This window comes from Typha latifolia, chromosome 11 (assembly GCF_019914945.1).
Source record: "Typha latifolia isolate L0001 chromosome 11, TyphaL0001v2, whole genome shotgun sequence".
Classification (NCBI taxonomy): Eukaryota; Viridiplantae; Streptophyta; class Magnoliopsida; order Poales; family Typhaceae; genus Typha; species Typha latifolia.
This window is the reverse complement of record NC_133096.1, coordinates 6,686,363-6,711,719: the sequence shown is the minus strand read 5'-3', so window position 1 is coordinate 6,711,719 and position 25,357 is coordinate 6,686,363. Positions and strand designations below refer to the sequence as shown.

Sequence of the window (25,357 nt, the reverse complement as noted above, 5' to 3'; positions counted from 1 at the left end):
TATTTGATCCGACTCGGATTGGATTCGGATAAAAAATTTCTATCCAATTTGGATACGGATAGAAATTTTGAATTTTTTTTTTAAATTCGGATACAGGTCAGATATATTTTTTGGATTTGGATACGGATATCGGATATCCGCTTACCCGTATATTTTTTTTGAATGATTTACAGTTTTTAGTTTGCTTATTTAAATAATAAATATTAATATTATTACTAATAATACATTATTTATTATTTATAAAGATTAATTTCTCTAATTTTATATATTTGACATACAAAAAAATTTATTTATCGTAAAATTATAAATAAAATAGTATATTTTTTTTTAAATTCAATCAATACGTGTTTAAGATCCAATTCTCTATCCGTTTAGTTAGGATATTGTTTTAAATTTTGCTATCAATCCAATATGCATATTCGGACTGAAAATATGGATCCGAATATGGGTTAACAACTATCTGATTCATATCCGATCCATTTTCACCCCTAAACCAACCTCTTATAAAAATAATAGGAGGCTAATAGTTAACCCATAGGCATATATATATTTCAATTTGAGCACATGGAAGAGTTCTATAAATTCGAATCACACGGTGATTTTCAAAGCCAAGTGTATTTAAAATTACAAAAGAAAGAAAAAGTTTATAGCTCATCCAAATTTTACTTAAAAAATTTTCTCGATTTTTTTGATAAAAAACATTATATCTTTAGCGTATTATAAAACATAAAATATATTTTTTAAAATTTTTATTTAAAAATAAAATACTGAACTTATCAACGTTTTAACATAGGACTACAGTGATAAATAAAATAAAATATAAAAAAGTACTAGTTTTGGTAAAAAAAAACTCTGAAACGCTGCTAGTATCATCCTAAAACGGAAAGAGTGGTAATTCCACCCAACTCCTTCCTAATCATGAAAAAGAACCGACACGTCTACGTCCAAGATGTCCGGCCAATTTCCCCTTTCAATCCGCTCTTTCCGGGAGCAGATCCCCTGCATCCCAGGCTGCAGGAATTTCATCCGGTACTTATTAAAAGTAAAGCGAGGAATTTTCATTTCACACCCTGCATTGTTATCTTTTCTGATTCCGAAACCTACTCTCTGTTATTTTCAGTCCTTTTAGATCACAAAATGTCCAAATAATTATTAAACCATCCCTGGTTCAAATTGATTGAAACAAAATATATGCAAAATCTAATTGAGATCAGGGTCATGAAGCCCTTAAGAGGAGGAAAAAAAAGGAGTCTACTATATTTTTCTAAATTAATATATCTGTTGTCATTATCAGCTTCATATATTTTATAAGAGAATTCAGGATTGGGAGATTAATTTTATAATTTTATTTTTTATGTGAGCGATTTATTACAGTGTGTAGACTATAAATAGAAGGATAATAAATTTTAGGAGAATAGTAGATAGTTCAAAAACTCCATTTCACCTTCCTTCAAACTTGCCAGCCAATAATATACTGCCAAGTGGGCAGTACTAGCTTACTTTCTGCAGCAATGGTTGGAGACGATCCGCCTCCCGGAGAGAGGAGAGAGGAGAGAAGAGGAGGAGAGACGAAGCCAGCGCGCACGATTTTCCAAGCAACAGCCTTCTAAAAAAAAATAAAAGATTTTCCAAGCAACAGCGACGCGGCACCAATTCCATTCGGTGAGTTAAAAAGAATTAAAATTGAAAATATATAATCCCCCTCCTTCCACTCCTCTCACCTCACCTCCCGCTTCTCTACTCCTCTCCTCTTTTGAGAGGATATTCTCCCCCTCCCCCTCTCTCTCTCTCTAGTTTCTCTCTCCTCCATTTGGTCTCTTATTTGAATCTGGATCTCGACAACCCTTCTTTAGATCTGGATCCGTCTCGTAGATGCGGCGGCGCAAGTCTAACCCTTGAGGATCGGAACGCGTGATCCCGAAGCGGAGTTTTTGGTTTAGATTAGATCTGGTTTGGAGAGTTGAATTCTGCATCCCCGAGGTAAAGATCTATGATCTAGATCTGTATTTTACTCAGATTTAAGTTATTTTCTTCGTTTTTTCGGTTAATTTGATTCTTTTCTTGAAACCATCGATCTTGCCAGTTGAGATGGAAGATCTGAATAATCTTTTGATGCTAATCTAGATCAGCCTTGGAGCAAGAATATGGGAGTCATATATTACCGGCACTTTTGTTTCCACTTTGTTCCCGTTAAATTTATTTTTACTTCATTATTTAAATCTTTGTTTTAATGGGAAAATCTGAATTTACGTGAAAATATGCATATCTTTCTTTGTTATATTACTTTCATCTTCTGTCTCTTATTAGCATTTTATTGAGTCAGATCGGAATTCCAGTATGATTTTCAACTTTTCACAGCAACGTATTGCTACTAAGAGAACTAGCTTCATAGTATATATATTTTCATACTCTGGAAGCAGAAATTTATTTCTCTTAACAAATTTTGATCCCTTGAACTATAAGCAAGTTCTAATGTAATTTCTTCGGGGTTTGATTTGCTAATGGTTTCCTCTGATGTCATACCTGCACCTTGAACTTGGACTTTCATTGCTGTAGTTGAAAGTGTTCTACTTGGTGAACGCTTTCTTTCAAGATGCAAAGAAACGGGGTGTTGGAATGCAGTGTCTGCCACTCCAAACTACATGCCCCAAGCCCCAGAACAGTGTCAAAGGCATATGATAGGCATAGGAGCAAGATATCAGCTAAGTATCGGGCTCTCAACTTCCTTTTGGTGGTAGGAGACTGCATGTTGGTTGGTCTTCAGGTAATCTACATGAAATTTCATGATCTTAAGTGCACTGAAAAGTGAATAGCAACTTTTGTGTATTTTACCATCTAAGTATGATGGTCTGTTCTTATCTTTAAGTAATATTTGAAATTTCTCCTGTCCTTTTTCACTTATTTGTACTTTTGTAAGGGTACAATAGTTTTTTTATGATACCATTCTGAAAAATTTCTCATTGTAAATTAAATCTCAAAATTTAATACACTGGCCGCATTTTAAAATTGTTCTTATTTCGTAAACTAAGCTATTCTGCTTTGCTACTCAAGGACTTCAGGAGAATGAAATATAAGGCTAGCTCCCTAGCGGCAAAGATGTAAATGGCACATCTTTGTATCCAAATATGGAAACTATCTTCAGTCCATCAATTATACTACTTCAATGGTATACCTTTTTCTTAGAAAAAGACTTTGGTTCTCCTCTCATCAATCTTTCCCTCCCTTCCTCCCCCCCTCCCCCGAACATTTAATCATGCTTTATTATTAGAAGGATTCTTACAATGATCCAATATGTTGATGATGAACTCTTTAAAGTGTGATGTTTTTTGGTTTTCCAAATTCTCCATTGTGTCTAAGCACTGTCATAGATCAACGATAACCCCTTCCCTTATCTTCTTTTTTCTTCTTTTTTAAGATAAATTTCTAATCTTACTGAAGAGAAAATATTACTTTAAGGATTTCAATTGACATGCTTTGATATTTGTTGCAGCCTATTTTGGTATATATGTCTAAGGTGGATGGCAAGTTCCAATTTAGTCCTATCAGCGTAAACTTTCTGACGGAGGTTGCAAAAGTTATCTTTGCTATAGTTATGCTAATATTCCAGGTTTGTCCTAAAGTTATTGTATTGCTTTTTCACTTGGATATATTTTGCAGGTCCTCTTGGAGATGCTTATTTATTCATATGCCTCTAAAATATAATATTTGTACTATGTTTCCATGCTTGCATGAGCCCTGCATGTGTGTCTCCTTCCATAGTTATGCTTGCATAGTTGCATCTGTACTCATACAAAAGTAGATAAACTGGCAAACAAACCCCTGTTAAAACTTGTGTGTCCCTGGGGTGGTGCATGGTGTAGATGTGCATCTCCAAACTTCTTACATTCCCATGTGTATTAATATAGGAACTGATGTATTAAGCATAAATTGCTTGCATACTCCTGTAAATTCAAAATTTTCGTGTTTGCTCCCAGTACTGTCAGTAATTTATGTAGCTCAGAAGTGTGTACAGAAGAGAAGTTTTGAGGGGAGTTCATGCAAAAGAAGATTTTTATATATAAGTGATTGATTATGATATGAGAAACTGCAAACAAATCCTTTTAGAAACTGCTGTACCTGGGTGGTGCATGTTCCGCATATGTGTCTCCAAACACCACCAGATCATGACTGAGCACTGGGATTTGTTTCTGCTGTTCCATTGTCTACTTTTTATTATTCTTAATATAAGGTGGGATTGCTGGTAATAACGACTTTTATTATTTGACAGGCTAGACATCAAAAGGTTGGGGAGAAACCTCTTCTATCTGTTTCTACGTTTGTACAGGTAAACTATATGGTTGACCAACAAATAATATCCTGGCATTGTGATTTCTATATTGTTTGCATATTGTTGATTGATAGACTATCATTTATATTTATTCTGATACATATAATAGTTTTCACTTTCCGTGGTTATATCTGCTACCGTCTGATTGTCAGGTTATCCAAAATTTTCTTTCAGGCAGCTCGTAATAATGTCCTTCTTGCTGTTCCTGCTCTTCTGTATGCCATCAACAACTACCTAAAATTTACCATGCAGGTATTTAATTCTTTACATAGCTGTTAAGTCTATATTACGTGATAATGTTTCTTAGACCACAATGATTCGTATAGTTGGAGCTTTATGTTATAGTATCTTACTTTCTGTTATTTGTTAATGCAGTTATACTTCAATCCTGCAACAGTGAAAATGTTGAGCAATTTGAAGGTACACTCTTATATTACTATCAAAATCTGGTTTATTCTGAGATACAATGATCTTGTCTATTTTACTTGGATGAGCTTGGTGGTCATTTGATGCTTCTTGAGGCATTACAAATGATGAACTTTATATCTGACTCAATCTTGTGAAAAGTGTCTGCAGTATGCGGGCAGTCAAGACACCACATAACTCATATGCAATTGGAGGGAATTAATTTCCCTTCCTTTTCTCTTCTTTTCTCTTGTCGATCCAAAGATTACAAACAGTATGAGAGAAAATTATTTTCTCTTCTCTTCCTTTCTCTTTTTTTCTCTCCTTTTATGTTCTCTTTTCCTCTCTCTTGCTCTCTCCATCCTAGCATAGTGTAAAGGTCTAGACCCTGTAAAAGATGCATCATTTCCTTTTTCACTTTTCTTTTTCTCATACTATTATGGTTCAAACATTGCAAATACCAAGTATGACAATTTTTCATGTTCTGTGATTCTCTGCAGGTTTTGGTAATAGCTATCCTCTTAAAGATTATAATGAGAAGGCGGTTCTCGATAATTCAAGTAAGTTTGAGTTTCAAATATTCATTGGATACATTTTCCAATATTTTATTTGTTAACTATTCTAGAAGCTTAAGCTGTTAGAGAATCGGTGATTTTTATCATTTATAATCTAACATTTCTTCTCATTTATGGGCTTAATTTTGATGCTGATGGATAGAGGTTTTTCTATATAACTGGAGAATGGTGATTTTCATCTTTTACATTCTAACATTTTTTATTAATATTTAAAAAGTTATAATGATTCTTTAATGTTTGAAATATGTATGTGGTCATTTCTGGATCACTCTTGTTTGAGATGAACTTTCACATCTGGCAAGGATGGGTTATCTGTGGGAAAATTTTTTGGCAACAGATAGCTTGTTCTACTTATTGTTTGTTTGATTCCAAAAACCATGACATCTGAAACTCTGAATTAGGAAGATGTTTGGCTGCTGTTGCCTTTATCTATTTTTTTCAATTATTATTCTTCTGATTTTCATATTTGGAAGTCGGAATTTGTTGGAACTGAGGAAAACTTGATTCTATTAGGTGCAGAATTAATTTTGATAGGGTTTTGATGCCTCCTCCCTCTTATTTTCCCCATGTAAAAGACTGTGATCAAGGATGCATTATATTTTCATAAAAGTAGAAGTAATACAAGACATATCCTCACATGGAAATGACATTGAAATCAAATGGCAGCATCTTACAATAAAAATTCATATTAAGGTTTTAAAAAACCAACTTGATTCCAAACAGGCTGAATTAATACCTGCTATTATATGGATGCGCTTTCTTTGACCTTCTATTTCATCTAATATAGTTTATTGTTCATTCTTTTTGTTGATGGGCAGTGGGAGGCTCTTGCTCTCTTGCTTATCGGAATCAGTGTCAATCAACTCCGATCCCTACCCGAGGGCTCCACTGCAGTTGGTGTTCCAATTGCAACAGTTGCATACATATATACATTAATTTTTGTAAGTCTTTTAGCTAGAGATTTGTCCATTTAATTTTCTGACTCATTTTCTTTCTGTTGTACTTTATTAGATAATCCAGTGACTTTGTGAATGCCTTACTCTTTCTCTTGTAGTTACTAGCGAATACCTGACACATTACTTAATGTATTACTTTGTGAGCTACATGGTCACCCCTGCACTTCTTATGAGTGCATGGATGTAAATAGAAGATTATTTGCATTAAAATGTCTGCTTAGAATGTTATTTGACTTATTTCTGTCCAAGTAAACTTATATTTGCCCATTCATCCCGGAATCTTTCTGAGTCAGTATGCTTTCTAAAATTTCTTGGTATTTCTGTTTGCTTTAGAAATTTGAAATTTCCATGTCAAGATTAATAGATATCTTTTATTTACTTTCGAAACTAGAAATTGGAACTATTGAACATATATTCTTGATACTTGAAGCATAATAGAATAATTTAGAAGGAAACTCAAAATGAGAAATAATTTTTGGTATTTATTGGAGTGCAATATGCTGGATGACAAAAATTATGTAATCATTATTTAAATTTCTTTCACACAATTCTGAAAGACATGCATAAATAACTGGTTTATGTGATTTGCAAGTTACAAGCTAGTTAATTTGGTTTCAATTGGAGGTTGTTGGCCTTCCGACAAATTTTATTGATGTTCATGTGCCACAATATGTTAATGTTATGCCATGAAAATGCAGGTAACTGTTCCATCCATGGCCTCAGTTTTCAACGAGTATGCTTTAAAAAGCCAGTTTGAGACAAGCATTTATCTTCAGGTGACTATTTAATATCTCCCCTGCTCTCTTATGAGGATTATTGGAGATTGATTTACATTCAAACTTTTTATCTTCTCCTTCCATTATCAGTGGGATAAGGGTTAAAACTTTGGGATTAGTGTTTTACAATCCAAAGGCACAACCAATGGCTCAATATGTGTTAGAACTTTATTGGAAGTTCTAATGTAAAGTTTATAGTCTACCTCTTATATATATACACATATATATATGTATGCATATTTATTTCACACATTTTCCTAAATGTCATTTGCAGAATTTATTTTTGTATGGTTATGGTGCAATATTCAATTTCCTTGGTATACTCGGGACTGTGATATATAAAGGTATGATATCTTCTATGAAAATTCAACTTTTCTTATGAAATTTTGCTGCTTAGACCATTTGCAACAAAATAATTGTATGCATGGTGATTTGACATCTATGAACTATTATCTTTTTGCTGCTTTCATGTGTGATGCTTCGACCATTCATGATTTATGGTGGATGCATAGACTTCTACATAGTTATATTCGTATTATGATAAAAGCCTTATTCTAGTGTTTGTATAGAAGTTAATTGTTCTATGGCACTCACATCCCAATGTAATATGTGGTCATCTTGCTGAGTTTTTTTTAAGAATATTATCCTTTATTTTCTCTTGCCACATGCAATTTTGAAGGATATGATTTTTTAAGATGTCTGGTAAATATTGGGCCACAGTACTCTAGGCTGGATTTGAGTTGTTTGGACTTTGGAGGATATTAGATCTCAATGTTTTATAGGCACAACTCTTTGTGCAAGAGCCAAGGACGCAGATATAAGTGTCAGATTAGTTATAATGTCTGCCTAACTCAAAGGAGGTAAGGAAAACAAACATTTGCTACTAGAACAGTAGAGAAGTCATTTTGTGTGGTACTAGAATAGTAGAAAAGCCATTTTGACTAAGTCATCTTATACTTTTTTTTTTCCAAGTTGTGCATTATCATCATCTCCAACTCTTTCACTTCAGGTTCTACTAGAGGACCATTTGTAGAAGAGGAGGAATTGACCAAATTTCTGACTGCCTATTATCCTTAATTTTGATGCTCTACGGAATTTGTTCTACTATTTTACTATAAGATAAAATTGAGTAAGAGAAGGACTTGATTGTCTGTTGCAGGTAGTGGTATCCTTACAATCCTTGTGAGTTTGATTCCTAACAATATTTATCTTGAATGAGAAAGTAACCTGAAGTGTCAGATGTGTATCTAGTTTTTACTTTTTACGATGTTTCAAAGACTTCCTTGGCATCAGTGTGAAGTTTATCTAATAGTAGGACTAGATCTGTCTTTAGCTGTGTTGACTCCATGCCATATTCCAAAGATTTTCATGTTTGACCTGACTAATTAACAATCCTTACCAGTAGCTTGAGTGGTTAAAGGACCTCAATAACAACTACTATAATGCTTTTAGTTGAGATAAAACCTCATTGACACCTTGGCCTTACTATCACACTTAGTGATGTCCTTCCAAAAAAGGATTTAGAGTGCATGAGGCGCCTGCCAATTCTAGGTCTAGGGAAGGCAAGATGTATACTGCCTTAATCCCATTATTGAAGAGGCTGTTTCCTTTTCCAAACTCATGACCGCTTGGTGCATATGATCTAGACCTATTACATGCATTCTGTTTTTCCTTCTTCAGCTACCTCAATGAAATTTCTGTGCTGAGCTATTGCCTGTTGTCTTGATTTCTCCTTTGGGGAAAAGAAATTGATGATGTCATGCCACTATTTGTATAAGCAGAGGTACTGTTAGTCTATTAACAAAAAGATTGAGTAACAATGGACCTCCCCCTCCCTAATATCATTAGATTAGGGAAGACTTAATTGTGAACTTGCAGCCGATTGTAAATTAGTGGCCTTGATGTTGAGCAGCAGTACAGTGTAGGCAGTAACTACGGGTGTAGGGTTTAAGGTCTATTGAGTTGTAATTCGTCTTGAAATTCCTTAGTTTGGTGTCAGAGTTACTAAGGTCAACCCAACAGAATCAACATATTCTGGGTAGTCCCCCTCTTTTCTGTTTGCACACAGGTACAACATATGGGCATGCCACAGGTTGGCATAGGTATTGCATGGCAATCAATTAAAACATATACTGTGTGATATTAAAGGTTGTACTCACAAGCATTGTTAATTATCTGGGGAGTCTTCTCAATACTGAGTAATTGTTCACGCAATCCATATATTTCGGAAACTACTTGTATGGTGATAGGAGACTCTAAAATCTAAATGTTCATTAACTTTTGTCCACTTTGGTCAAGGCGCCTCATTTCCAGGTAGCATGAATTTGGTTCTGCCTTATCTCAGTAAGTTGTCCAAAACTGTCAGCAGATGTCCAGATAATACTTAATTAAAAGTTTCTTTTTATAAACATATCTTGCTACCTCCTCACTTTCTTTTTATACTTCAAATTAACTATTGTAACAATAGTTAATTTGAAGGTGTTAGTATCTCTCGGGTCTGGTTTTATGGATTAATTTTGAAATGGTAGTCTGCAACTGTTATCCACTCCGTTCCTCAGGAATATCTTCATTTTGCTGTTCTCTTCATTTTGAAATATGTTAACTCTACTCCACACCATGTCTTAGATGAAATAGTTAAATATATTGGTAGTGACCATAGATCTTAAAGCAACTAATAGAACCTGCACATCTTTTTCACCAGTACAATTTTCTTTTGGCCTTTCAATTGTTATGCTTCTTTTACTCGTCTTTTCTTATATGCTGTTGTAAGTAATATCTGGCTTCTTGACTGTTTTAGGGCCTGGCAGTTTTGACATCCTTCAAGGACATTCCAAGGCTACAATGTTTTTGATTTGCAATAATGCAGCACAGGGCATTCTTTCTTCATTCTTTTTCAAATATGCAGGTAAATTAATGTTTTAGTGTTTTGAGTTATTTCTCATTTCCTTTTGTTGCTAAGAAGCAGTTCTTATAGAAAGATCTCTAGCCACTAGACAGTATTTTTAGTTTCTGATCTAATTTTGATTATTTTTAATTACATCAACAGACACAATTTTGAAGAAATATTCATCAACTGTTGCCACTATCTTTACTGGCTTAGCATCTGCTGCATTATTTGGTCATACTTTGACCATGAACTTTATCCTGGGGATCTCTATAGTGTTTATATCGATGCACCAGGTAACTGCTGCATTTTTGCTTTGCCTCTTCCCTTCCTTGGAATTGCTGACATTCATTTCTTTTCAGTTCTTTTCTCCTCTTGCAAAAGTCAAAGATGACAAGCAAACTGGAACTTTAGAAATGCTGGATGCTCAAAATCATCGGTGAGTATCTTTTTGTCAGTGCGCCTTTCCTTTTTGTCATCATCTGATTTAGCAACTTTATCATATTGATATAAGCTTCTATTGCAGATCTGCTTGTTAATTTGTTTTTGCTATGCACTGGTGCTTTAGGTTATTAAACTAAGGCCTCGTTCTATCCTATCCCCTTGACTCGAAAGAAAACTCTACTCCTTGCCCAGGAAACTTAATAGCCTCTTTTGAGGAATTATGCCTTCTCTCATGCTTCATACAATCTACTTTGATCTATCTACTCAATTGCACTTATAGTAAAGCTAGTCAGACTCTGTATGGAAGAGATCCCTGATATCTCATCATAAATCAAAATTTCGAAATGTTACCATGGTTTGTTGTCCTTCGAAATTTTAATTCTTTCATTGTTCCTTACTATGTTTTCTGTTTTACAGGTCAAAAGAATCTTCTTTCATAAATATGACTGCTGGTGCAGCTGATGATGTAATAGACACTATCAATTTTTGTTTCTGTAAAACTGCTTGAACCTTTTCAGATGATAACCCTCAGAAGTTTTTCATTTTCCAGGCTAGCCACCGTGTTGAACCTGATGAGAGACAACCTCTTCTGCCGACCTGATTCACTTTACAAGGCATGACTCTTAATCCTTAATATCTTGTTGGGCAAAGAATGAACTGGTTTTTAATTATTAAGAAATTATTTTAGTTCAAATTTTTTTAAATGTTTATTTAGTATAAACTTTATATTTGGGAGATAACACTAACACCTATGTCATACTTCTTTCTAGTTTCTGCATTAAAAGTTTACTGATAAAAAAGAATAAAAGCCACTTGCAAATGAGCAAAGTGAGATGGATAAGGAAGACCTTCTGGAAACTTCTGATTGAAAAATCTTCAGCTCTAAAGCCCCTTAAAAGTTTGAACTTAGCAGATCAAAGAGATATAAGATAACCTTGACATAATTTTTCTTCTTTTCCTCAAATTCACTGCCTCATTGCCTCATTGGTGAATACAGATGGAACTTTGGTACCTTGCCCTATCTAAATCAGAATATTTTATTTTTTTACCTTTTCTATTCTATAGATCCATTAATATAAGAATAGTTATCTGGCTGTCTAAATTTGATGGCAGAAGACATGTTTTGTTAGACGCGAACGATAAAACTAAAAGAAGCACACTAGACACTTTAATGACTTCGACATTGTATCTCTGGAAGCTATAAGGTTTGATCTGTTATGGGGTTCTAGAGACGTTTGAATCATGTAGAAAGTCCTGTAATTGTACTATTATTATTCATGTCAGCATAACTGAACTTTTTTATCCTTGCCCTTGCCAATTTTTTTATTGAAGTACAAACCATTATTTCACTGAACTAGGAAGCATTCTGTTAGCAGGTTTCTAGAATCATTCTGAACCATATGTAGAAGGTCCTGTAGCTGAAGATTTAAGTCTTTCTAGTTGGCATAATGTACCTGTTGCTCTTAATGCATATGTTCTTCATTTGTCACGACAAAACCATCACAGCACATGTTACTTCATTTCCATGATAGAACAGATCATATTAAGATTGAAGTATTGAACTAAATTACTTTATACTGGTAATTTGATATAACATATATTAAGAGACAGGATTCCTAAAAATATTGTCGACTAAGGGATGGATATGAGACTACTAGGAAAATTATGATAAATACCCTACAATTTTCTTTTGTTATCATTAACACCCTACATTGAGCATTTACCATTCAACACTTGTATTTTGTTTTTCATCAAAACTACCCTTAGTCAAAATTAACCTAGCAGCTATTAACGGGATAGATAATATTCTGATACTTTTGAAAATAAAAAACTAAACTTCCTAAATATCCCTCGGTGAAGTTGTCCACTAGAGGGGGGCAATGTATTATCGCATAAGTGAGTGAGACAAGTTGATATTACAATCCTTTTGCATATATAGTTAAGTTAACTCATCTATATGGTAAATATTGGTTAAGTATCCTAACAGTAAGGTGTTTTTGTCAAGCAATTAAAGAAAAATATAGGAAGAAGCATGGATATGGACACTACAATACAGAAGATTTTTTAAAAATATGACACAACATGTTTAAGACATGGCAAAATTAATCAATAAAAACATTATATATATATATATGTAATTAAATATAGTTGCATATATTATTGATACATCTAAAGAATTATTTTGCTAACTCATAATGTATATTGAGTTATATATCGGTATGCATATATCTATTCATGAGAGAAAATCAAAGTGTGGACTATACCACAAAGATATCTTAACAAGACACATATGATAATGATAATATGGGTCTTGAGATTGTGAAAGAGTTCAATGAAATCCGAATTTATTTTATATTCTTTTAAATATTTGATACTTCTTAGAAGTGTGACACATATCAAAGGAGTGCTGGACAAATGTCGGTGTTCGACAAGTGTTGGAATGGACACAGGATGCTATTGCCTTGAAGCTTTCATGCTTTCTAGAATGCAGGGTTTGAATAGTAAATACTCATATGCTAAAATATTAATGATTATAGAAGAAGAATATAAGTTTTTCATAAATTTTCCAAGATTTTTTATACTTAAATACCTCTCCTCCTTCGTAATACTGGCTCTCAACTAAACTTTGGAAGGCATAAAGTAATGGGAAACTGCAACTTACATCCATGTGATTAGGCCAGATATATGCAACTGCCAGACTTTTATTTTAATATAGAAAGACTAAAATGCCCTCTTTATTGTACAACAACTATTATCTTTTTGTGAAAATCATTTTTCCTTCTGCTTCTTTCATCTCATCTTTTCCATTTTTACATTTTAGACATCGAGAATGCAATTATTCCAAAAGAAAATAATATAAAGGGCAAACTGGTAAAAGTTTTAATAATTTAAATAGAAATTTGTCTTCACTGTTAGTTTTAAACTAATGGTTTCACATATATTAGAATTATAAGTGGATTAAGTAATACAAATGGAAGTTCAGGAAGTCACTTTGGAATTTGTCCCGACTACAAGAAGATAAAATATATTGTCTTTTGAAATAATCATTGATTATTACAAAATACACTATTTAGTATTTACTAGTTCTATCTTGATGTGTGTCCCATAAGAGAAGAATCAAGCAAAACACCTTCCTAGAAAAGATGATTAGTACAAGGATGATTAGAAAGCTAGAAGCACATTGTGCTAATGTCCTTGGAAGTAAAGCTGCCTTCTTATACTCAAAATGGCTTCTTGCAGTGCTATATTTCATATGTATGCTTGATGTGAGCCCAAGTTAGGATATTTGCTCTATTTTAAAAGACAGTTATTTTGTAACCTCTGGAGATGTTTCTTGCTGGCTTCAGCATGGTGGAAGATTGGAATGCGATTAATTTTTGTAATCGAGTAACCTGGTAGACTACTTTGGATGATCTAACAGCATGTTTGTGTTTCAGCCTCATGATTCAATTATTTCTCATGCATCTTTTTTCTCCAACCTTTGTATATTGTAATATAAGCTAGTTTTCTTTGACTTGATAGCTTTTCCTTATTTTGCTCTCTTTTATGTGCCACAGGTACTTTAGAGGAGATTTTTTTTTTATTGAGATTGCTACAGAGAGCCAATTATATATAGAAAAAGTAATTGAACCCTCTGTGAAGGCAAAAAAAAGCAAGTGTCTATACTTTTTTAGCCTAATTACAGCGACACTGTTCTCTTGTATCTCTTCCCGAGGAAGGATGAAGTGTAGTAGGTTGATCCGGGATCATATATCATATATAACTAGGGTATTCAAAGGAAAGCAGATGAGCTATTCTTTATTTACTTCATAGATTCAATCTTTTCCTCTTCTATCCAAATGGCTTCTGGTTCTCCATCTATCTGAATTTCTAGCTCTTTTAAATTCACTTTTCATTGTGTAAAAAATTGGAGGCACATAACATTACCTCTATTCTTTTATATGATCAAAAGAAACTTGGATATTCATTTATTCTATTAAGACTCTCTACTTCGTCGCAACTTCTCTGTAAATCTCTTGCGGACCTCCAGTTTGAGTGTTTGATAATATCTGGACTGGGATCTCTAGTCCAAACATGAAATGGCGAGGATGTTTTGCAACAACATACGGTGACATTAAATCTCAAATTAAATATGATGTTAAAGAGTTGAGCTTCATTCTTAGAGGTTCTTTAATTACCTGCCCTTATCAGTGTCTGTAAGTGAACTTTGATGTGAAGGTCAAGTGAAAGCCAGCTTTATGCTTACATTTTAACCTTCTCCTGCCCCCTGTGATATGAAATGCTTTTGGATGTGGTGATATGATTTGCTGCGACATAAAGATATCCGTCTTTCTGATTACATCACATTTTTTTATATGATCTAATACTCATCTCTCAATGAAACAGAAGCATAATCAATCTCAAAAGTTGGAACTTCCAATCCTTGATAATCTGCGATAGTATATATTTAACTTTTTTACTTTAGATACATTCTTCCTCATGCTTAGTGGACACACTTTGGAAGAAGGTATTGAGTAGTAAGATCCAGAAAGAAAATGAAGGAATTAAGATAAGCATTTGCTCTCCTCTAATCCAAACAATCCAATTCAATTCACTATTTACAATAGTCATGTAAAGCATACATTTGTGTTACATACAAAGATAAAAATCAATAATAGTATAAAATCGTTGAATAAATTACATTCTTTTCATTACACTGGATGAAATATATTAACAGAGAAACACAAAAATATAAGAAAAGATGTCACAAAATATATGCTCATGCATCAATATTACGGACAGTATCAAGAGTTGGAGGATCCTGCACTAAAGATTCTAGTGCTCTGACTACTCTGCTCATTCTTGGCCTGAACTCAGATTCATATTGCAAGCATTGGGCTGCGACTTTCGCAAGCTGGAGGAACAAAAGGGCTTATTTCTTTCAAAGCATAACAGTCACATAAGTTTGGTGGTGAAATATGAGATGCATTTGGATGTGAAAAGCTATAATTAATTGCCGCTCACAAAGAAAAAAAAAATGCATAGAAGCATGATCACCTTCCATGTATGAATCAAGTAATTAAATTTATATTCTTTATCTGATATTGCTTGTACTAAACTGAAAGTGATCAAAGGCAAACATATGGGTAGAGAGAGAGAGAGAGAGAGAGAGAGAGAGACCTTAAGAGCTCCTTTTGCTGGATATTCGCCTTGCAATCTTGGATCTACAATCTCTGAAACCAAATCCTCTGCCACCTTTGCAGTTGCCTATATTCATTCATAAAAGCATAAAGGTGGTGATTAAAATTAAATTGTATAATGTCACCCATATAAACTTTCCTTATATAGGCTTTTAATGAAGCATATGGGGATGATATAGGAATACAAGGGATTGTAAACCATGCTTCTTATTCGAATTTTGAAATGTCTTCTATAGTTTTCATTCATTTATTAGGATTTCCTTAAAGAGAAACGCACTAGCGGTAATATTAAGTTTGAAGAGAAAAAATTCAAGTCTGATAAATGAGAAGAATTACAACTGCTTTAGCTGGAAGTAAGAGATTGCTTGTGTGAACTATGAATCAAATAAATTTTGCAAGAACACCTTATATCATTTAGTAGATTGTGGATTGGAGCAACAGAAATGATCTGCGAGTACTTTCCAGTTGTTCACTTCCCTCTGATTCTTCTTAATGCAGCTCATAGGAAATGCATAAGGAAAAGGGATAATAGGTACCCACCCAGATAACCAGACTCTGTTTGCCTTTAGGCATTGTCTGATCAATTGGCTTCCTTCCTGTTAGAAGCTCCAAAATGACAACGCCGAAGCTATATACGTCGCTTTTCTGAGTCATATTGAATGTCATAGCGTACCTACAATAATTTTTTTTCATAAGTTATGATCATTTAGATTACGAAAAAAAGTTTTAACTTTGAGAAATTCTCTGCCAAAAAAGATACTTTCTTTACATCTAAGATTCTTTTGATAAATTCATAGATGAAAACAGACATATTTAACTCTCCTATAACATGTTTAAACTATTTATATTCTTGATTCATGCTATTGATGATAGAGAATGATTTATGATACTTAACATCACAGTACAGTACTTGTCCAAACAAATATATCAGCATTTGTCAAACCTGATCCTGCCTATCTTCATTGACAATCAAACAAGAATAGATTATGGATTGCGAATTGCAATATAAGTAGGAACAGATAGAACTATGAAGAGTTAATACAGAGAGCGAAGCAGAAATATATTCTTGATGAACAAGATCATTTAACACATGAAAGTAGAGTCCTTTTCTCTTCAGCTAATATCATTATGCATTTATCATATTTAAGCTCATATTTTTCGACACTTTGGGCACCAGAATAATCAGTTTGCAATAGCGCATTATTAGTACATTAAACACAGCAAACGAAAATTACAAAGACTTTTGACACTAGAATTGTTCGTAAAACGCATGCATATTTATAAACAAGAAGAAAGAAAAATCTGATTTAGAAGCATTAAAGGTAGGGATTGAAATTACTCTGGTGCCTGATAACCGAAGGTTCCCAAGATGCGGGTAGATTGAAGACGAGCTGCCATATCAGGGGACTGATTGAAAAGATTAAAGTCAGCAATCTTCGCGCTGAAGTCCTCAAATATAAGAACATTGCTAGATCTGATGTCCTTGTGTATTATAGATGGTTGAATCTTCTCATGGAGATACTCCAAGCCCTTTGCTGCATCTAATGCAATTCTCACTCGCTGCCTCCAATTAAGCACAGGCCCAGGTTGTGAGTTTTGTACACCTTTTCTCCCTGTAGTTGCATGAAGAGGAAAATTTTCATATAAATATATATATATATATATATATATACACAAAAGATGCTAGAGGGAAGAAAAAAAATAATCAAAATTCTAGCTTCATACCATGCAAAATGTCATGCAAAGAACCACTACTAGCGTACTCATACGCCAACAGCAGGAGATCCCCTTTCACATGATACCCCAACATCTCGACAAAATTTTCATGCTTTAGTCTTGATATAATTGATATCTGATGTCACAAAATAACATGTTAGCTTGGAAATTACCAAAAATATCAAGATCAATAGACAATCATAATGTACCTGGGTCATAATGCTGGTACTGTTTGCGCGCTTCAGTGGCTTGTCAATTTTTTTTACAACAACTTGCTTCTTATTTTCCAGAATGGCATAGTATACTCTTGCATATGGTCCTTGCCCAATTAAAGACTTTGAGCCAAAATTGCTAGTCTTCTCTACCAGTTCTTCGAATGACAATTCTGGTACTTCGATAAGGAGTGGCGACTTCTCCTGGTCACTTCTGGACGTGGGAGAAACTTCTGAGCCTTCTATATTTACTGATATAGTAGAAAAAAAAGGAAATTGGTGATTATGGGGTATGAAAAATATTTCATCTGAAAAAGTTGGGGAAGCCATTTAGTACAAATAGTGTTTGAAGGAATACCATAAGAATCAACATGAAAATCATTTACTACCATGGCAGCTGGTGTCGCATAAGGGATTCAGAGTTTGCTTATTTAAAATTGCAGCTGAAATAAAGTTAAAATACTTCATTTGTGGTTTAAATTTGATTGTACAGCAGTAGAGCCATTTCTGATGAGACTAATCAACAAGTTGCTTTCAGTTTCAGTTATGTTTTGAATCTATCATGTTAATTAGAAGTTTCTGGTCTGAAACTAACCACTGAATAGGTTCAAGGAGAATGAAAACATGATAAAATGAAGCTTTCTGATGCCAGTTCTAAATTAAAGTTTCATTCACCTACGGCAGTTTTTGCCACAGAGTGGTGCTGAAGGTCCTCGCAAATTGTAAAAGTCATTGAAAAGCACTAAACTTCTTCTAACACAAGAATAAAAGTAGTACATGAATCATGCATTATAAGACACATAATTCTGGATGCTGAGATAATTTATCCAACTCTTTCTGAATCATTAAGTTGACTTAGTTGCTTCATTATTCTGCATGGGAATGTTACAGACAAATAGCAATAAAATGTTCCAGGAATTTCCTTGATCCAAATATTCCATTACTGCAACTATTAAAGGCATGAAACGAAAAAAAGAAGAGGACAAACTCTGATTAAAAGTAAATTAGGAATTAAAGAAGTAAAGAATTAATATACCATCTCCATTCTCATTGGGCTTCTCAGGATTCTCCACCTTAAATTTTCTACTCTTTCTTGATCTTTTGTACAACCCTCTCAATCTCTCCCAAACTGTAATCAGAGGTTGGAAGGTCAAATGAACCTACAAATAAAATCCACAAACATTATAACAACATTAAGAGAACAGGACAAAGGATTAAATATAAAAACTGTTTATGATCATTGATTAAAAGAAGTCGAAAAGAAGCTATGATTACCTTAAAGCCATGTAGTTTATCCTCCATCAAGACAAAGGATAGCTTAGAGATTAAGCAAAGAAGAAGATGAACTCTTCGAACTCAAAATGAGATGAATAAAAAAGGAAGATTGAGTGGAAGAATTAGGGGTCAATTAATGCAAAACTGTGAGAATTCCGCCAGGTTTCGAAACTAAGTTTAGCGGGCAATGACGACACGAGGAAGTGGGTTCCACTAATTGACCAATAGCTTCTTGACATGACCAAATCAAAGCAATTTTTTAATACGTCATAAGATTTTGTCAAACTTAATCATCCGAAGAAGGAAACTTGCGACCAGTTCATCTTCTGACTAGTTCATCTTAAGAAAAAAAAAGCTATGGCCTATGGACGGAGAGAATTGGAAAAGGAAATTAAAATAAATAAGATTTATCCTTTACTGTTTAGATATTAGGATAAGAAGAGATTCATTCATGTATATCACCACTAGACCTCAGCATGAGAAACCCACCAACCTGTTAAAAAGTTTTTTGACCCAATGGGTTTGGCTATGTAAACAAAAGTTTAACCTCGCTTAAACTTCGGACTCATGAACGAAATTATGGTTAACATCCTACATCTTTACTAATTACAAATCGATCTATAATTTTGCTGAAAACACTCTGCTGGGTATAAGTTAACTATACTAAAAAGTAGGAAAATACTAAGGGCATTTTAGTCATTTTAGGAATATATGTATTTTAGTCATTTTAGAAATAAAAATAACTTTACTTAATAAAATATTCTCACGGTGTTAGTTTAAATTTAATACAGGGTGTTTTTTTATACATATTTACTAAATTATAGGGTTCGATTTGTAAATAGTAAAATAAAGAGTGTAAACTATAATTTCGTTCAAAAGCAGGATGTTATATGCAAAATTCTCTATATTAAAATATCTTGTTTAAACCTTTACATAATAGAGTTTTGTAAAGGTTAATTGATCTCATTAGTTCTTTATCGGGTCATTCCATTGGGCTAGGGCTTTCTAATATTCCAATGGGTCGGGCTTCGGCGGGAAGTAATTAAAATTACATCAGATCTAGGCCTCATAAATTGAATGCACACGACTAGTTTACCTCCCAAAAGAGAGTGTTAAATTATACCCTAAAAACCTCTAAACTATTACCTATTTTCGCATAGATCCTCTTTTTTTTTTTTTGACGTACCTATTTTCTAAGAATATTTATTTTCTTGTATACCTCTCAAAACACATGGTTTTTGTATATATACCCTTTAAAACTCTCTATATTTTTTTAAATACCCCTTAAAGTTAATTAGCTATCAGAGTTTAAACTATTTAAATATAAAAAAGATAAAATTATTCTTATTTTAGTTTTTATACATTTTTATTAGTTAAGCCTACTTTTATCAATTTAACTTGAGAAGTAACTGAGAGGGTATTATATATATATATAAAGAATACAACTTCTAAGAATCATATCCATTTTATTGTAATCCATTTCAGATTATTATTAATTGAATACTCTAGATCATATTATCCAGTACCACCATATTATTGAGAAACTATGGATAATTATCAACAAATAATACTTAATTAATTAAATCCATCTGTATTTCTAGCCTTCTAGCTATTACAACAAAACATCACTTCTAGATATCATTGGACTTCTTTTTGTTAAATAATTTTGTTTTCAAAACTTATTAAATATTTTATAAGTCGATTCAAGATATATAATTCGCCGAAAAAAAGAAGAAGATAAATAAATCAACAAGAGCATATCCATTTAGGTCATGACCACCTAATCTTAATGACATCTACAAAACCCCAAACCAGCATGGTACGGAAGATGTCACAAGAGTCTTCCAAGGAGAATATATAAATCCTTAAAAATCCGTGCAATATGAATAATGTAGATCACCTTTTATCCACAAAACAGTATCTGAACAAAGAATAGTCATTGAGGAATACTTTTGTAACCTTTTGTCCAAAGCATATTTAGGCTGTGTGGATAGCTATCCATCCACTTCCTTTCCTTTTGACAACACTGCATTGCACATTGCAGAATTCAAAAGACACAACAGAGAATCAATTAATGGTGAAGAAAAAAGAAGTTATCATGAATTTTGTGCGATATCGTAAGCTTTGCTTTCGACTGCTAGGTGCTAAGTGTTGTCGACTATCGAGCGTCGTTAGGATTTGAGCCTGCAAATACTTGATCCTGTTGACAAATACAAGATAAACTCATTAGAAACCTACGACGAGATTTACGTTCTAGATCAAGCTACATACTAAGATATGATAAAAGGATGCTGTATAGAAACATATAGATGTTGTAACAAGAATTCAAAACCATTTTGCTTGAGGAAAAATTCGCCTATAATTCAGGAGGCATTCGTCAACCATAAACTATGTACGTAGCAGGCCTAAAGAGATTCCACATCTTTACATGCACCTATGTGACAATCTTTTCATAGCCTACCACAAGGAGTTGGCATCCAGTTACATGCAATTTGTCATGGGGTTTGGTGCAAAGAACCACTACAAAGTCATAGTACCTTTTCTTTATAGACCTTTGCCTTCTCTTTATAGTATTTTATAAACATTAGATCTATCTAACAAATGGTATCCCATCTAATAGCAAAGGAAGGGCTTCCTATTTATCTATCATAAAAAATATTTGAAGATGTAACAAAAATGGGGTCACTTTGGAAATCATAAATGCCAAAAGGAAGGTAGCTGGCCCAAATTATCACATTTTTCCCTGGATTACTTCTACTATATAACTTGTTAGAATTTAAGATTTTTAATAGGGTCTGGGTGACATTCTATATCATTTAGTAGTTACTAGGAATTGAAAAGTGAATATGATATTTTAAAAAACATGGAGTGCTAAATTGATGCTTAGTATTTCTTTTTAACAGAATTAATAGATATTCAAAGTTATAGGAGAGAATGTAATCTTTTGAAAATGTAGGATAAATATGATATTGTAAGACTTTTAAGTGAAAGATATTAAAAACTCCCATAAAAGAATGATAAAAGAACATTACAATGTGATCAAGCCAGAACAACTTCCTATGGATTGCTTAACTTGTGAGATGTGATAACTGCTCCCTAGGAAATAAAAACATGCTTGGATAGTTTTCATAAGCTATTCTTCTACTCAGAGATTGTCTTCTTTCACACACACACACACACACAAAAAGAGGGATTGTGAGAGTAATATTTACTTTTATTCCCAACCATTTTCTATTAAAGATATTAAAGTTAGCATCGGTTTTGTCCTCCTCATTTCCCGAGCAAGAGAGAGTTTAGAGGCCAATATAGAATTGCCGCCCTCTCTACAATCAAAATTCGGACATGCGGTTATCTATTCCTGTTTATAAAATGAAAAAGAAACACTAGCAGACATATATTCATATTCTTCTCACTGCCAAAACAAATTAAAGGCAGCTTGACCAAGTATCATTACAAAATAAGAAATAACAATGCAGGCAAAACACAACTATAATACTTTTATATATGTATGAGTTGGAATGTAAATCTAGGATTTATCCTACTATTCAGGCAATCTTTAATCACACCAACTTGATTTAGCTTATTGCCGAGAACTATGGCTTATGACGTGTTAACTTGTTTCCTCAGTGTAATCAATAGAAGGCTAGAAGCTAAACTGAATCTCAAATATAAGATTTGATTTTTTGGGCCCTAGTTTATCTTTAAGTTTTGATTATTTTCAAGGACTGGATCATCAAAAAGATGGTTGCACTAAAACTCAGGTTAGATTAATCATTAATAATAAACAGTGAATCAGATCTGAGAATAGCTTTGGTTAATCATTCATATCTTAAAACTTCTAGAGACGTAAGGCATCCCTTGATTATGGGCTTTTAAGTTTTATATGCAGATTTAATCAACGAATTGTATTAGGCTATGTATGATGGAGGCAATTTAATATTTGGATTAGTGGAAGCCATTGGAAAATATATTGGTAAGGAATGATTCTTGAAGGCCATTTAAGAATAATATAGGCAAGGAATTATTCTAGAAGGCCTACATGCACATTTACCTACTACTCATTTAGATTACCTCCATCCACGTCCTAGGGAAACAATAAAAAAGGGCAGGAGAATCCATGGCCATTTCAAATTTAAGAATAGGGCAGAAACCAGAAAATATTAAAGATATAGGTCTACATTGTGAATGTACAGACCTCAATTTCACTGGCTTGAAGATACTTTAGTATTGCTTCCCTTTTTGATGCATCACTTCTCTTTCCATGTCCTTCAAAGCAGCCTAAGTATGTAATTGACACATCAGTGATGGGGTATTCTGTGCTTCAAAAAGTTGACGTCATTGATTGCTAGTAGCATCTAATCTTTAGTACATTTGGAGGTAATTCATATCATATCTGTAAGGATGGAGTAAAGCACAATCTAAATATACCAATTCACCATGGGAATAAAGCAGCAGACTGAGTCAGCAAATTCTAAGATGCAGTAAGATGCTTGTTTGAAGGTATATTGCTAGACATATTGATAAATATATAAGGGGAATATACCGCGAGTATTTCAATTAATGTACACAAATGAAAAGAGAGTCCATTACAAGTAGGTCAACTTGAAGTTATCTTTCACAATTAAATCAATAAGAGAGGTGGTGATTTGGGAAAAGCTCATGAAAAGAGGAAGAAACAGATTAACCTAAAGATTTAAAACAATTAAACATACAGAAATTTTGAAGGCTTCAACAACTTTGCTAGCGAAGTACTCTAGGAGACATACAAGCAGATATACAAACTAATTTACTTACACTAAGAAAATTGTGCAACTTCAGATGAAACTGAAAAATTATGGAAAGTTTCGGGAGAACTAATAGACCGAGATGTAAAATAGTAGCTTCATTATATGATATTACATGCAAAACAAGATTATGAACTTCATGTATAAATTTAGAAAATTTCCAAAATGTGATCATGAATATCTTATAATTGTGGCTAGATGATTACTGAATACAACTCATCGAATAATCACTGATCACATAAGAAGTAAAAGATTAATGCATTGAACATAATAGGAATATTAAATATTGCCACTATAGACTTTTATGCAGATTGGTTACTGAACTGCTCAAACACCCCTGATATCTGGATGTAGATCAAATAACAAATACAAGTTTATGTTTCATTCCATCAATTTCGTTTGATAATTAGCTCCAATGATAGGCTCAAGTATGCTACTATGCTTTCCAATAGAGTAACAAGAACAAGGTTTCTTTCATTTATTACTTACAGTAGTTATCTCCGAATTACTCGTTAAATATTTCAGCTTTGACTAGGCCTTCTAGTTTGGAAGAGGGAAGACTAGACTAAAGCACCAGCTACGGTTGAGCTGAGGGACCAATGATGAAAATATTTAACTCCTATTATGACTTCTTGGATCAGTGAAGGGTGTCACTTAGTGTGTGACATTAACACTTGCACCATGCAAAGGTGTCAGCTCAAATTAAGCAAACAATATCTCCAATAATAGGGATAAGACATCACATGTCTTGCCCTTTCTGGGCCTTGTGATGGCAGGTGTCTGCTAGAACATTTTTTTTTCCACTCTTAAAGTAGATGGAAGTTACTTCGAAGCAATACTTGAAGCATTGAGTGTTGGAGTGGATAACTTAGCAGCCCAAAGAACAAAGTAACAACAAAAAGAAAGGAATCAAAAGTGATGTATCAGAATGTCATCATCCTATAACTAGTAATTCCCTTCAGTGGCTTTTGCCAGCTGAATATAACTCCCTAGATGTTGAATTCTAGAAGTCGGAGTAAAAGCCATACACCTGTCTTAGATTATCACATGATGCACCACTTAAGGGAGACAAAATTGTGTTGTATCTTGGGACAAATCACTCACAACCTACACTTGTCTTAATCATCAAAATAATTCTCCACAATCTTTTCAATTGCACTTCTCCATGAATTCTTTTCATCTCACAACTCCTTGTAACTCATTTGGTACTACACAATGTTTCATCCTCTCTGCAACACCATTCTTCGCAAGTCACATTTCACTGCTTCTATCTTTAAAGCAAGTGCGGCAATTATATCCCGATTCCATATGAAATTAAAGAGGAAGGAGAATGTTTTGCTAGAACTGAAATCAAGGCTCTGATATGACAAACTCAAAACTTGGTCTAAAGAATCTTCATGAGAAAAAGCCTCTATTATGCTTACTTGCCCCATGAGACTAAAACTCCCTTTTCAAGAGAAAGAAAGCACGGGGACAAATGGATAGACTGCCCTTATAGTCAAAAGGTAGCCCACTTTTTACTACTGAACCTATCATGCATTCATGGGTTACAAGATTTGGAGAATAAGTGGAGGTGGGGGTACAGTAGATTTTATTCACATGTGGAATTGGTATGCCCACTACCATTTGTGGAGGCCCTAAGGGTGGAGAGATACACACATCTCCAGTGATAGCGACCAAATCATTCTCTAAACAGAAAGTAGATTCAAAGGCCTCTGGAAAATTAAGTCATGACATTTTTCACTGGATGCCTCATCATTCCGGTTGTGCAATATAAATAGAGTTCCCTTCCCCCTACTATTTCACTAAGTTCACACACAAAG

The 25,357-nt window shown here is 33.6% G+C and overlaps 2 protein-coding genes across 2 annotated transcripts; one reads left to right on the top strand and one right to left on the bottom strand.

The window, feature by feature from the left end:
• The first annotated feature begins 1,708 nt into the window (after positions 1 to 1,708).
• LOC140797590 (CMP-sialic acid transporter 4) lies at positions 1,709 to 14,347 on the top strand. Its single transcript, XM_073151169.1, has 16 exons — positions 1,709 to 1,980; positions 2,557 to 2,764; positions 3,491 to 3,607; positions 4,268 to 4,324; positions 4,502 to 4,579; positions 4,703 to 4,747; positions 5,233 to 5,292; positions 6,126 to 6,248; positions 6,962 to 7,039; positions 7,314 to 7,383; positions 9,837 to 9,944; positions 10,086 to 10,219; positions 10,286 to 10,362; positions 10,785 to 10,833; positions 10,918 to 10,981; positions 13,925 to 14,347. The coding sequence occupies exons 2-15, from the start codon at positions 2,594 to 2,596 to the stop codon at positions 10,966 to 10,968; spliced, it is 1,218 nt and encodes a 405-aa protein (XP_073007270.1). The 5' UTR covers positions 1,709 to 1,980; positions 2,557 to 2,593; the 3' UTR covers positions 10,969 to 10,981; positions 13,925 to 14,347.
• Positions 14,348 to 14,911: 564 nt separating this feature from the next.
• Positions 14,912 to 18,936, bottom strand: LOC140797592 (PTI1-like tyrosine-protein kinase 1). The gene is made up of 8 exons (XM_073151170.1): positions 18,751 to 18,936; positions 18,512 to 18,635; positions 17,473 to 17,726; positions 17,273 to 17,399; positions 16,887 to 17,160; positions 16,088 to 16,220; positions 15,528 to 15,614; positions 14,912 to 15,261 (listed from the first exon to the last, which is right to left on the bottom strand). The coding sequence occupies exons 1-8, from the start codon at positions 18,775 to 18,777 to the stop codon at positions 15,127 to 15,129; spliced, it is 1,161 nt and encodes a 386-aa protein (XP_073007271.1). The 5' UTR covers positions 18,778 to 18,936; the 3' UTR covers positions 14,912 to 15,126.
• Positions 18,937 to 25,357: the final 6,421 nt, after the last annotated feature.

Bases quoted from the DNA above. Each gene is read 5' to 3' on its own strand.
- LOC140797590 (XM_073151169.1), top strand. From the start codon at position 2,594: ATGCAAAGAAACGGGGTGTTGGAATGCAGTGTCTGCCACTCCAAACTA. The intron at 4,325-4,501 runs GTAAACTATATG...ATTTTCTTTCAG, and splicing joins CTGTTTCTACGTTTGTACAG to GCAGCTCGTAATAATGTCCT. The intron at 7,040-7,313 runs GTGACTATTTAA...TGTCATTTGCAG, and splicing joins AGACAAGCATTTATCTTCAG to AATTTATTTTTGTATGGTTA.
- LOC140797592 (XM_073151170.1), bottom strand. From the start codon at position 18,777: ATGGAGGATAAACTACATGGCTTTAAG. The intron at 17,727-18,511 runs GTATATTAATTC...CTACTATATCAG, and splicing joins GCCCAATGAGAATGGAGATG to TAAATATAGAAGGCTCAGAA. The intron at 16,221-16,886 runs GTAATTTCAATC...AAATTATTGTAG, and splicing joins TTCGGTTATCAGGCACCAGA to GTACGCTATGACATTCAATA.